The sequence below is a fragment of the Petaurus breviceps genome, unplaced genomic scaffold (assembly GCF_028583685.1).
Source record: "Petaurus breviceps papuanus isolate PSGF00001 unplaced genomic scaffold, PetGlider_PUasm1.0 90903, whole genome shotgun sequence".
In the NCBI taxonomy this organism is placed as follows: domain Eukaryota; kingdom Metazoa; phylum Chordata; class Mammalia; order Diprotodontia; family Petauridae; genus Petaurus; species Petaurus breviceps.
This window is the reverse complement of record NW_027187376.1, coordinates 2,654,444-2,668,286: the sequence shown is the minus strand read 5'-3', so window position 1 is coordinate 2,668,286 and position 13,843 is coordinate 2,654,444. Positions and strand designations below refer to the sequence as shown.

The following is a 13,843-nucleotide window of genomic DNA, read 5'->3' as shown; positions in this document are numbered from 1 at the left end:
ATATATATATATATATATATATATATATATATATATATATATATGTCCATTCCCTTCAACTACTGAGAAAAGTTTCATAAGTAACAATTATTATTTTTCCATGTAGGTGTGTTAATAGTTCAATTTTGATAAGTTCCTTATGATTTCTTTTCCCTGTTTACCTTCTCATGCTTATCTTGCTTCTTGTATCTGAATATCAAATTTTCTATTCAACTCTGGTTTTTTCAGCAAGAATGCTTGAAAGTCCTCTATTCCACTGAATGACCATATTTTCCCCTGAAACATGATACTCCGTTTTGCTGGGTAGGTGACTCTTGGTTTTAATCCCAGCTCCTTAGCCCTCTGGAATATCATATTCTAAGCCCTTCGATCCCTCAGTGTAGAAGCTGCCAGATCCTGGGTTATCCTGATTATGTTTCCACAATATTCAAATTGTTTCTTCCAGGCTGCTTGTAATATTCTCTCCTTGATCTGGGAATTCCAGAACCTGGCTATACTATTCCTAGGAGTTTTCTTTTTGGGATCTTTTTCAGGGGGTGATCGGCGGATTCTTTCAACCTCTATTTTGCCCTCTGGTTCTAAAACATCAGGGCAGTTTTCTTTGAGAACTTCCTCGAGGATTATTTCTAGGTTCTTACTTTGATCATGGCTTTCAGGTAGTCCAATAATTTTTAAATCATCTCTCCTGGATCTATTTTCCACGTCAGTGGTTTTTCCCATGAGATATTTCACATTGCCTTCTATTGTTTCATTTGTTTGGATCTGTTTAACAGCATCTTGATTTCTCATAAAGTCATTAGCTTCCATTTGCTCCAATCTAATTCTGAAGCAATGATTCTCCTCCTTGAGCTTTTGAGATTCTTTTTCCATCTGGAAAATTCGACTTTTTAAGGCATTCTTGTCCTCATTGCCTTTTTGAGCCTCTTTTGCCATTTGAGTTAGTCTATTTTTTAAGGTATTATTTTCCTCAGTCAGGCTGTTGATTCTCATTTCATAATTTTCTTGCATTGTTCTCATTTCTCTTCCTGATTTTTCCCCCACTTCTCTTATCTGCTTCTATGGCCTGTAACCAGCTCGTATTTTCCTTTGAAGCTTTTGGTACAGGAGTTCTGACTTCACTGTCTTCCTCCTGTTCCATGCTTTGCTCCTTTTGGTCTCCAAAATAGGAGTCTAATGGGTCTGCTTTGTTTCCTTTGCCTGGTCATGTCTCCCCTCAGTCACTTGACCCCTGGGCTTTTTGCCACAGTAGGACTCTGCCACTAGACATGGGAGCTTTCGTCCCAATCGCTGAGGTTTTCTCAGCTGCCGGAGGTATTGGATGGGTGCCCTCTCTGAGGTCTCCACACGCTCTGGCAAGCTGGACACACACCCCAGGACCTCCACCCCAGACTGCAATCCAGATCCAAGCAGGTTAAAGCAAGAGTAATTACCCCTCAGACTTGGTCTGAGGTGCTTGGTCCCCCTATACTCTGCAGGCCAGGAGCTGAAGCTGCCACGTGGTGGTGCTGGATGGCTGTGCTGGAGTCTCAGTGGCTTCTCACCCCCGGGGGGAAAAGCCATGCACTCCCACTTACTGGGTCCCAAAGTCCAGACTGCACTGACCTCTCACTTTGTTCTTCACATCTATGTGTTGATAAATCTGGAAAAGGCCACAGCTGCTGCTGATCTGTAGTCCCTCTGGCCGGGGGCTGGTCAGGCCCGCCCTGGGGCTAAAGCCTTGGTGATGGGCTAAAGCCTTGGCTCTCAGAGCTCTGCGCTGGCCAATTCCTGCCGGCCTGCTGGGCTGTCCTCAGCGGGAGGTTAGCTTCTCTGTGTTATTTTGTGGGTTCTGCAGCTCCAAAGTTTGTTCAGAGTCCCCTTTTTACATGGATTGGGGAAGGTGGAAGCCGGAGCCGCGGGCTTCTACTCTGCCATTTTGACTCCGCTGAATTGTAATATCTTTATGTCCTAATTCCCAGCTTCTTTCTAAGTAGCTTAATTTTATTTCCCTTTTTATTTCTATTCTGTGAAGAATAATTACATATGGGGTGGGGACAAAGAAATTATCGATGAAAAAGATTTCCTACATATACTAATAAAATGTCATTTAAAACCCTAGGAACATTAGCTGCCTTCATTCATATCGACATTTTAGGAAGTTAAACAAATGATGATGGGAGAGCTTTCTTCTTTAGAAAGGTTAGAGGGCATAGTGGATGGAGCCTGTAAACTGCTCCCTTCAGCTGGGCCAGTTCTAGGAAGCTGTGGGAACCTGAGGGTTGGGGGGGGGGGGGGGGGGGGGGCGGGGGGGGGGGGGGGGGGGGGGGCAGAAATCAACATGAGACAGATCCATGAGGACCAGGAAACATGAAGGACCTGGGGATGAGTGACCAAGTCAGCCACGGCGGAACCCCTCTTTGGAAGACCTTTAATGAAGAGGCAGAGTGCTTCAGTGGGTCTGGAATGCGAGGGCTCTGGGTGCCATCCTGGCTCTACCCTACCGCTTACACCTGCAAGACCTTGGGCAAACCACCAAACGTCTCAGGGCTCAGTTTCCCCATCTGTAAAATGAGGGTCCCTTCCAACTCCGAATTTATGAGCCTCTGATCCTTAAGTGCCTGTCTTACCCGGAGCATCGCAGATTTAGAGCTGGAAGGGACCTCATAGGTTCAACCTCCTTACTTTACAAATGAGGAAACTGAGGACCGGAGAGTTTAAGTGCATTTTGCCCAGGAAGGAATCAGTGCAATGGGATATGAAAAAAAGATCCTTTGACTCTAAATCTAACGCACCCCTAAATTAACCAGGGTGTGACATATAGTGGATTTATTGGTAACAAATCAAAGTCTCCATTTAGAAGTCTCCAGGGCACCATGCTGGGAGCCTAGGATGGTTAGGAACTCCAAAGCTTCCTAGCTCCGAGTTTCAAATTGTATGAACTACAACTCCCAAGACGCAACACTGCCCCGCCCCCTACCGGGACGCCGCTCCCATCTCCCGCCTAGCAGCGCAGAACCACAAATCCCAGAGTTCCTTGCCTGGAAGCCTCCCATTCTCGTGAAGCGTCGCTCCCACAGTTAGCCTACGTGTCGGGGCCGTGCTGGCTCCTGGGAAGCGTAGTTCTGCGGACACTCACTGCGCACGGCGGGCAGATGGGTTTGGGGATCTGTATGGCGTCGGGGTGAGTGAGTGGAAGAAGTTGGGCACCTGCCGTGATGGAGCCGCGAAGTTGGGCACCTGCCGTAACGAAGCGGTGAAGCTCAGCACCAGGTATCGAGTGTTTGAAGGCCAGGCCTAATTTGGGGAGGGGCTGGGGGTGATGGGGGACTTCAGGCTACGAGCCAGTAGCGGGGTCAGACACCGGATATAATATCATTCTAGACCCACCCAAGAGAGGAGGGTGTGGGAAGTGGAGAGTGGACTGGACCAACTGCGGGGGAGGGGGGGAGCGGAGAGAGGTTGAGTCCAAAGAGGGGCTGGGGATGGGGGGGGGGGACGGGAAGAGTCTGGACGGACTCCTAGCTGGGGGAGGAGTAGCGGGAGTCGGGTCTCTAAGCGTCCCCGCCAAAGGACTGCCCTCCAGTGGGACTGCTGCGGGCCACTGCGCTAGTTTGCTGTAGGATCCTTGGAGGTGTCCTGGCATGGGACCAGAGTTCAAATCCTAAATCTGCCACTTAATTGCTGTGTGACCTTGGGCAAGTTACAGGCTCTCTGGTCCACAGTTTCTTCATTTGTAAAATGAGGAATTGAGACTCCTTCCAATTCGAGATAGATGAGACTGTGCTAATAATAGACAAGTCATATGACCCCATAGAATGATAACATCCCCCACTGAAAAAACCTTAGGAGAGTTACATATTCCAACCCTCTCATTTTACAAATTAGGAAACAGGCCCAGAGGTTAAGTGGCTTACCCAGATAGGAAGTGATTATAGAATTCACCTGAGACATATAATACTTGTCTTTGAAGAATTTACAACATTTGGGGAAATGACTTGTCCAAGGTGACACAGATTGTAACGTCTTCCCCTTTAAAATTGTGAGCATAAGTGGGAGGACTTGCATCTAGGTCCCTTGACTCTGAGACCAAGGCATATTATACAGTTGGGAAGATGGGAGATTAAAACTAAACCATGAAATGAGAGTTGGGGATTGGAGGAAGGGTAGAGTTCAGGTGCTGGAGACTGGTACGAAACAAAAAGTAGCCTGCTTTGCAAATGAGAAACCCAGTCCCTCTCCTTTGGCGTCCTCGAGGCACAAGTCTGGCTCTGTAAAACCCATCTCATTTTCCTCTTCACATGTGGATGTGTGCCGTTGGCCACAGAGCCGTGCTGGACGGAGGTCGTGGCTTCTCACCCTCAGGTAGGTTCTTTTTCTGGCCACAGGTGCCCACTGGGGAAACACTGGCTCCTGTAGGCAGAGAGGACTGTGGCTTGACTCTTGAGATGCCCTCAGAGCTTTGCTGCTGTGGTGTCCATGAATCAGGCCCCTGGCACCATTACCCAGGGCTCTGCAGAACCCCTCAGGCTGGTGCTTCCCCTCCGGCTCTAGGACAGGGTCTAAGCCGCTTTGTATGTTGACCAGCCCGAGGCCACCTGCAGAGCTGATTTACTTAGCCAGGCCTGATGTTGAAAGGATTGAATGAGGATGTGTTAATTTCGTCTGTAATTGATCTCGATGCTCATTTATTTTTGGCTCCTCTAGGTTGGAAACAGGCTTTTTCAGCAGATGTTACACCGGGGTGTGTGTTGTCTTTTCAGCTATTTCAGTCTAATCTCTTAAAATGCCTTCTTTCTCCTTATCTGGTCTCTGTCATGTAGCCCAACTTCCCCAGGGCCGAAAGTAGATTAAGGGAATGCAATTCATCCAGCCTTTATTAAGCATCTGCTGTGTACTAGTCACAGGCTTTAAAAAGCCAGGATGATCTTGCTACTGAAGCAAGACGATAACATGAATGAGTTGAAATCGTGAATGAATGAGAAAGAATTTATTTAGCACTTGGTGCCAGATGTAGCACAAAGTCTTGGGAGTCCAAAAACACAAAGATAGTGTTTGTCTTCAAAGACCTTACATTCCCGCAGTGGTGGTGGTGGTTTGTCCTTCCTTCTCCTTCCTTCTCCAGGATGTCTGGGAGGTGAAGCCATGACTTGTGTGAATTGAATTTAAGTGAGGGAGGGCTGTCACCAAAAGGAGGGCAAAGTCACCAGCCTCACTTTCTCCTTCAGAGACATCTGGGTTCAGTGAATATAGATCAGGACAACTGGAGATGGCCCCGGGTTCAGTGGGACACCTTGGCCTTCATAAGATAAGGTCTGACAGAGGTGATGCCCGTTCAGTGATTAAGGCTACGTAAGAAACTAAGAAACTAAGAGGCAGAGAATGGCCTCTTTACCTAGCCAAAAATAAATAAATAAATAATAGATCTGGGAGGGGAAGATCCTCTGGCTTTCTGGGCAAAACAGAAACAATTGCTATTTACTCTGAGTCAATCAGGACCTGAACAAAGAACCCAAGAGGGGCGTGGCCTGGGACCTGTTGTTGGTCAATCAGTGAGAGCCAGAGTGATTTGGGTTTTAAGGCTTGGTCCTTAAGAAAAAAATCTAGCCAGTAAACCTCAAGGTATCTTTCAAGGTTTCAGTGATCAAAACGTGTATTCCATTGAGCAGATTCACAGGTAAGGGTATGAAACCCCATGTGGACAGAGAGAAAGAAAGTAAAACAGAAAGAAAGCACTGGGTTCCCCACCTAGGTCCCCAGGGGGGCAGTAGGCCTGCGCCTCCCAGAAGCTGCTGTTGGTCCTTTGTTCTCATGGTATTTCTAGGGAGTGGTGGCCTGGGATTGGTGTCTTGGCCTGGGAAATCTCTGAGAGGGTTTGGGAGGGGGATTTCATTGAAGTCTGTGGACAGTGGTTAATTGATTTGAATGGGGGAGGGGAGGGGGGGGGAAAGGTGTGGCATATATCAGGTGAGGCTTCCTATAGAAGTTGGTGTCCTGGCTGTTTTGTGAAGGCTTTTCACAAGCAAGAGTGGAGGAGTGCATTCCAAATATGTCAGACCACTAGTGCAGAGACACAGGGATGGGAGACAGGGAGTGCAATGTCGTGTTGTGTTATGCCCCACATGGAGAACAGCTAGCAGTCCAACTTCTGTGGAACAGAACTGCAAAGATAATGAGCCAGATCACTGCCTTTGGAAGAATTTCCCTAACTGACATTTACAAAGAGCTTTTAAAGTTTGCGAAGGGGTTCCATCAGTTATCTCATTAGAGTCTCAGAACAATTGATTTGGTTTGTGATTCAGCAAACATTGGATGCAAAGCTTAAGGCCAGGTACTGGGGAGGTGTGATAGTTAGATTAGACTCCTTCCCTGTCTTCATGGAGCTTTCAGCCTGCTGAGGAAGGGGTGGAACACAAATATAGATGACCAGAACAGATAGTATTACATTGTGTGGGGAGTAAAATTATCCAACCTTTAAATAAAGGAGACTGAGCCAATGGTACTTTATTAAAGGTTAAATTATAAAATGATCTTCCTCATCATTTTCCAGGGCCTTTTTTTATAAGGTTTGATACTTGAACATTTTAATGAGGGTATGCAAAGTACAGAATCCCATTGGTTGACAGATCTTGCTTTGTGGGCTAAAAAGTGATGCATCAGCTAGAAATGGCATGTGGGGGGAGGGAGGGCTGAGCCTCAGATTGGGCGAAGCATGGGCATCTCCACTGACTAAGTGATCGTGAGATAAGAAGCTCATAAGATGTTCACCTGCTCATGTTGGATGAGAGAGTGGTCTGGAGAAACAAAGAATTCGGAAGACTTCCCATGTAATTGAGTCACTTCTGCCACACCGGCTGGGTCACCATGATGAGGAAAAATGAGGCTGGGGGGCCTCGACTTAGCTTCCTGTGACTGAACAATCGAAGCGCACATTTCTAGGGCCTCATATAGAGAACTTATATCAGTGTCATCATATCAAACTGACTAATAACGATTGGAGTAGAACAGGGGTCCAAATGAATTATTCCTAACAATTGGAAAGTTGCAAAATAAATTGTGGAAGCTCTGAAGGAAAGTTTGTTAGCCCAAGGGCATCAGGGAAGATTTCCCGAGGAGCCTCGGGGGTCTAAGAGTGTGGTGAGTGCTTCCTTGGGGTGGTGGTGGGGAGAGCACCGTCCAGTGTGGCTGGAACAATATGCAAGGAGGGGAGTGATATGGCAGAAGGCTGGAAGGATGGAGAGCATTAGGCTGTGGAACAGTTTTTGTGCTTTGTGCCGTTTCTTCATTGTATGAGGCAGCTCTAGGTATGTACTGTTTAGAGCAATGGGCCTGGAGTCAGGAAGTCCTGAGTTCGAATCCAGCCTCAGGCACTTAGTAACCTCTGTCTGACTCAGTTTCCTCAATGGTAAAGTAAGGCCAACAATAACACCTGCCCCCCATGGTTGTTGTGAGGATCAAATGAGTTAATAATCTGTAAAATACTATACATAGTAGGTGTTTAATACATGCTTATTCCTTTCCCCTGTTCTATAATCTAGCATATACACACACTAGAATGTATGATCCTATGTCATACATACATACATCATTAGAGTCCCAAAAGAAATGTTTATCAGTTCCTGCTGCTCCTTTCAAGATCCCTCAGACAGAGACCGTGCTTCTGGCAGGTGGACAAGGTTAATGCTTATTTTTGAATCCTTTTTCCTCCAACAGGTTTTTCTCCATCTTCCCCTCCACCATAATGTCCTGTTAAGATGTCTTCAGCACTCACTGAAGAGCAGAAGAAAAAGATAGAAGAGAATCGACTGAAGGCTCTTGCTCGAAGAGCCGAGAAATTAGCCCAGCAAAGTAAAAACACCTTGTCAGGCGCCACCGCCATCCCTGGGCCAGTCTGCCAGCCCAGTCATGGACATCCGAGTGGCCCAAAGACCTTAGCAGGAGAGTCTTCTCATCCAGGCTGCAATGCTGCTAGGACCAGTCAGCAGAGTCCCCATGTCTCATATACCGAAGTCAAGGCACACCAGGTTTCCACAGGTTTTCATCCTGATGCGCTGGAACCAAGGACAGCAATGCCGCAGAGGCAAGAGAAGATCAGTTCAGCCGCTCCAGTCCACGTTTCAAGTCCAGCGGCTTTCAGTAAGATCTCTCCTCCTCTAGCACAGGACCCTCTTAAGTACCCCATCCAGCAGAATTCTGGCAAACTAGCTCAGGGTCTCACATGCATCTCTCTCCAGTCCAAGCCTGCAGCCTCGACCAGCTCCATCCATGGACCTTTGGGGGAGCCAGGGCACTCATGGGATTTGCAGGCTGTGTCTTCTGGACTAGTGAATGACCCAAGTAGACAGTCGCTCAGTGCCACTATGAAATTCTACACCCCTCATCCTGAATGTCAGGAAATAAATGGACACTCCAGTTCCATCCATAAGAATTTTTCTGATTCAGGGGGCCAGCCTGATGAGAAGAACGGAAAGCTTCAGCAGGCTTCTCAGTCCTCTCCTCAGAAAGCATTCAGCTCTCAGAAAGGGAAATGCACAAAGATGGGAGGAGGCCGTTTCCAGGTGGAGATTGGATATAATTCGGAGCTCCTTGCCGTGTTTAAGAGTCTGCCCAGCAGAAAGTATGGTAAATGACTTGCCTGTCCTGTTTTCCAGTTGGGCTTCCTTTCATTCGTCCACCATTTTGGCTGTTCCTTGCATCTCTCAAGAGAGTGTTTGTAACTTTCCCGCATCCTACTATTAACCTCCTAGTTTTACATCCTTGGCATGTCCCTTATGGGCTGAATTATTTCCCTAATGAGCCTTCAAATTTGTTATCTAACAAAATAGCTCTGCCCAAGGAATTGGAAGGTCTGGGTTCTAGGCCCAGCTCTACTGTCCAAGACAAAGCTCATCCTCTTCCTGGTCGTATTTCTTCATCCTAAATATAGAATCAAGAATTGTCCCTCTGTATATTTGTTCTCCACTTCTCAGCAATAGTGTGTGACTCACCCAGAGAGCTCGTTGGTAAAGCATTTTGAACTCTGGCTGAAAGGCTATTTGTAAGTACAAATGATTGTAATGACAGTAATTATCCTCATCATGGTCCCATTAAGTGGTTTATGCTTCATTTCAGACCCTGCTACAAAAACATGGGATTTCAGCCTGAAAGACTACAAGCCTCTAAGTAAGTAAACCAGTCATCGCCCTTGATTGTTGGAGAGACGTTGGTGTTGGAAGTTGTCGGATGTCCCCTGTCATCATTTGTAGATGTGGTGGTGTGCTTGGCATCATTCATTCGTTCGCCTTCCCTCCCTATGTGGCAGGGACCTCAGGTGCTATCCAAAAGCTGCTTGTCTGCCAGTAATAGGTCCCAAGCCAAACCCTACTTGATCATTATTTGGGCATGGATTGGCTCAGAGTGAATATAAGTAGCAGTTGTTTCTGTTTTGCCCAGAAACTCTAAGGATCTTCCCCTCCCCGATGGATTTTTTTTTGGGGGGGACTAGGTAAAGAGGCCATCCTCTGCCTCATTTCTTAGGCTTAATCACTGAATGGGCTTTGCCTCAAACTGAGACCTGTTAAAGACCTTAAGGCCAAGGTCCCTCTCTGCATTCTGGGCCCATATCCTGTTGTCCTGATCTATCTTACCACTGGACCCAAATGGCTCAGAAGGAGATAGTGAGGCTGGTGACTTTGCACAGCCCTCCCTCACTTAAATCCAACTCACTTGCATGTCATGACATCACCTCCTTAATGTTATGGTCCTGTTCAAATAACAGCAACAACAATTGGGTAAATCACTCTTTACGTTCCCCCCTTGATCCCCTATTCCTGGCCCAGAACCCACCTATCTAGTAGAAGGGAGAGATGTCTCCAACAGGGTCCCGTCCTCCCTAAACTGCCCCCTTGCCAGGGCTGCTTCACTATTCATGGAGTTTGAATGAGCTTGAAATCCACAACTCCGCTCCTTATGGTGAGTTGGAGGACCATCAGGCCTGACCATTGGCCCCATCGCGGCTTGCTAAGATCCGCTAGGTCTTGCCATCTGCTGTCTTTTCCTCCATGTACTCTCATCTCAGCCACTTAAGTAATGAGCACAGTGGAGATGAGAAAGGGATCCCTGATCCTCCCTTGCATAGGACTGCCCTGCTGTGTGTCTGCTGGGTGCAGGGCCAGGGTTCAAATTCATCCCACCTCTAACATCCTTAGGGTTTCTGGACCTTTGCATCTGCCCAGAACCTGCCCATTTAGAAAGTAAACTTCTTGGGAACTGGCACAGTCTAGCTTTTTTTCTGTTTGTATCCCTAGTGCTTAACACAGTGCTTGACACATAGTGAAGGCTTTTGTGATTAATTCCTTTTTTTGCCCATCTAGTTAAATACATCCAGCAGCTCCTCCTTGGTTCATTGTCACCCCACTTCCCTTTCTCCCCTAAGACACTCTTCCTTGCTTAGTCTGATTATATTAAGAGCCTCCTTATGCTATTCAGGAGCTGGCTACAGGAGTGTTTCTTCCCTTGCAGTGAAAGCTGTCCAGCACCTTCGCACAATCACATTGCAACCCCTGGAAGGACTCGATACCACTGCTTCTGCCTTGAAGTCTTCAGGCTCAGAGCCCGCCAGCGAAGTACCCCCACAACAGCTCCGACCCCACAGCAAGGGCCTTGGCAGCATCAAAGGCCAATGTGTGCTCATCTCCCGAACTCGCTTCCAGGCAGACATTGGCTTTGCCGAAGATGTGATTGGGATATTTAAACAGATGGCTTCCAGGAACTATGGCAAGTTTGCAGCTTTAATTAGGTGACCTGGAGGTAGTAGAGTGTGCCCCCTCTGTTGAGTCTGGCTTTCCCTCCCGTTGAATGTCCTCAAGATGTCAGGCAGCTGGAACCTTCTTTCCCTTCTGGAAGGCTTGTTTAAATCATTCCAGGTGGAGAATATGTAGGGCAGCCTGGAGTATTCTTGAAACTCCCAGAAAGTAAGCTCTGGAACCTCCCTCAGGAACGTGGGATGGTCTCCCGACTCTCTTTGTCTAGATCTCATCTAAATCCCCCCTGGCTTTCCTTTTCATCCAGTCTCCCCGGATCTGGGCCCAGTGGGACTGGGGAACAGCTGGTTACAATCCTTTGTCTAATCCCTCAGAGACTTGAAGATAAATTAATTCTTCCTGCAGCTCCTTCCATAGGTTAAATAATATCAGCTGTACTTGGTTTTCACAGCCAGTTTTTTGGCTTGTAAGAAGAAAAACAGGACACCAGAATCCTGGGCTTCTAGGCCGACATCTCAGCTTGGACCCATTGGCTTTTAAAAATCACTTAGCTTTCCTAGGGCTTTGTCTCCTTCCCTGTCTGAGAAAAGAGGGGTTAGAGCCCCTTATTCAGCAAACAAGCAAACCAGGAAAGCAACAAGGGTGTTTGTGACCTAGCAGACCTAACCCAGTGCTTGATCATTGGTTTGTGTGAATGAGTGAAGAATTCTATAGAAATGGGAAGATTGGCTGGCTTTATGAACAGCTTTCATAAAGTACCTCAAAGGAGGGTCTGAGGGCATCTCCAATAAGAGCCTTCATTCTTTTCCAATAGCTCAGAGGATGCTTTTATTTTTAATTCAGCAGTCCCAGCTCAGTCATGGGTTTTGTTTTGTTTTTTGTTTATCCTTGAAAGACAAACATGAATCATCTTCCTGGATCACTGTCTTTTGTGTTTGAAATGGTGCTACTTACAGTGATTGCTGTTTTTTGGAATTGCCGAAAATAGACCACACGGCACCTAGTACAGTACCTTGAACATAATAGGTATTCAGTAAATCCTTGTTGAAATTAATAGTCCTTCCTGTGTTTCCTATTTGCAAAGAGTGTCTTTGGACTTTTGCACTTAACAGCAGGCATTCCTTAGATGTTCGTCAGATCTCAGGGCATCACGCATGAATGCCGTCCCTTTTCTTTTTGCTGTTTACCGCAGCAGCCCGCAGCTCACCATTCCTTATTTGTTTCTTCAAGGCGGCTGTGCTTTTATTTTGACCACAGATCTTCCCTCACCTTCCTTTGTTTCACCACTAAGGCCTCATTGGTATCAAGACCAAGATCAGGCAGTTTTAGCCAAGATTTCTTTGGGATATCAGCCACTAGGAGCTTTATTCCCACCCTAACATTTTGGGAACATGGTTGGCCCTTGGAGGGGCATCCTGGTCGAGCTGGGAAAGCTTTGAAGGGTGTGGCAGGGAGGCCTTGACTTTTGCCTGTTTTTTCTTTTACAGATATGAAGACCAGGAACTGGAATTTTCATTTGGAAGACCACAAAAGACTAAGTGAGACTTAGCCCAAGTGGCTGACTTAATATTGTTGCACCACAATTAATCTGTTTGAAAGTTGTTAGTTTTTTGTTGTTTAATTTGTCTTGCTTCGGTATCCTTGACTGAGGACACTGGGTGCTGGGCAAGGGAAGCTGGGGCAGCTTTTTTCTTTCTCTCATGTATGTGTCTTGGGATCATAGATTTACAGCTGGGAGGGACCCGGGGGCTCTCTAGTCCATCCCCTTCATTTACAGGTGTCAGGTCTCAGGGAAGGAATAGCCAAACTGGAGTTCGACCCGAGGTTGTTTGGAGCTGTGACTAGAAAAGAGAGGCTCTTTTTTTTCACTGTGAGGATCAGGAAGTAGTTGTCAGATTCCCAAGGCAAGCTGGACAGTCTTGGCTGCCAGAGAAGTTTAGACACCTTCACCGTATGCACCAGTGGCAGGGCTTGGGCATGTCTTCTTTGTTTATTGTTCCTCCTTGTTCAGAGAGGACCAAGGACCTCATGAGGATGACGCCCTGACACGTGCATGAATTGGATTTCAGTGAGGCAGAGCTGTCTATAGCTGTGGTGGGAAAGGCCTTGGATTTGGAGTTCAAGAAGCTGGCTTAGAATACCAGCTCTGTTCCTTACCAGCTGTGTGATCATAGACAGGTTGTTTTCACACTGCCGCAGTTTCCTCGTCTGTAAAATGAGGATAAAAATATTTGTACTACCTCATAGGGCTTTTTTTTTTTAATGTAAACCTTAAAAGCTCAAGTAAATATCAGTCACTATTCCTATATGTGTGATCTTGAGCAAGTCTCAATTTCCCTGGGCCTAAGTTTCTTCATTTGCAACATGAGGGATTTGGATTCTCTCTACCTTTCCTTCCAACTCTAAATCCAATGATTCTATTAAACCCAGTTATCAGCTGACCAAGGAAGGCTGTGGTTTCTCTTTCTGTGAAAGGCTTTCTCAAGTGAACTGTTGGGAGCCTTTTCAGGCCTTACATTCAGGAATTGCTCACAGTATGCGCCAGATGGAGAATTTGTTCCCAGTGCCCTTGGCCATCTTGGAGGGCAGACATGGAATCATCCAGGCTAGGGAAGGTAGGGTAGGGGTGCTCCTGATGGAAAGGTCACTAGCTACAAGGAGAACAAGTCATTTACAGTTTGTCTTTATTTTTGTATTTTGCCCCTATGTGGCTGTAGGAGTGAGAGCTGATTTTGCCTCTTAGAGGGAGCTTGGCCAAACCTAAAACTTTCCCTGGGAATACAGTCCCAAAGCTTATTATTTCTTCTCACCAAGAAGAAAAGAGGATGGGGCAGCTGGGTGGCACAGTGAATAGAGCACTGGCCCTGGAGTCAGAAGGACCTGAGTTCAAACCTAGCCTCAGACACTTAACACTTACTAACTGTGTGACCTTGGGCAAGTCACTTAACCCCAATTGCCCTGCCTTCCCCCCTCCAAAAAGCCAAAAAGAAAAAATAGAGAAGAGGAGATGGGACCAATCCTGGATTCAGAATCGGCAAACTTGGGTTCTATTCTCATCTCTGCCCCTTGCTTAGCTATGTGACCATGCAGAAGTTCTTGAACCTCCCTGACCCTCATATCTTTTA

The 13,843-nt window shown here is 46.7% G+C and overlaps 2 protein-coding genes across 6 annotated transcripts in view; both read left to right on the top strand.

Moving 5' to 3' along the window:
* The window catches only part of RPL37A (ribosomal protein L37a), a 362,834-nt gene that overhangs the window by 245,741 nt on the left and 103,250 nt on the right, over positions 1–13,843 (top strand). The gene's annotated exons all lie outside the window — the stretch shown is intronic.
* SMARCAL1 (SNF2 related chromatin remodeling annealing helicase 1) overlaps positions 2,310–13,843 on the top strand; it is a 90,942-nt gene continuing 79,408 nt past the window's right edge. Inside the window, exons 1-6 of one of the 4 annotated variants that reach the window (XM_069075183.1) lie at positions 2,310–3,249; positions 4,304–4,341; positions 7,690–8,598; positions 9,088–9,138; positions 10,477–10,731; positions 12,206–12,256. In XM_069075183.1, coding sequence (XP_068931284.1) covers positions 7,731–8,598; positions 9,088–9,138; positions 10,477–10,731; positions 12,206–12,256 — 1,225 coding nt within the window. In that variant the 5' untranslated portion in view covers positions 2,310–3,249; positions 4,304–4,341; positions 7,690–7,730. Of the gene's footprint in view, positions 3,250–4,233; positions 4,342–7,689; positions 8,599–9,087; positions 9,139–10,476; positions 10,732–12,205; positions 12,257–13,843 lie in introns of all 4 variants that reach the window. The other 3 variants (XM_069075184.1, XM_069075181.1, XM_069075182.1) reach the window with 3 other exon arrangements.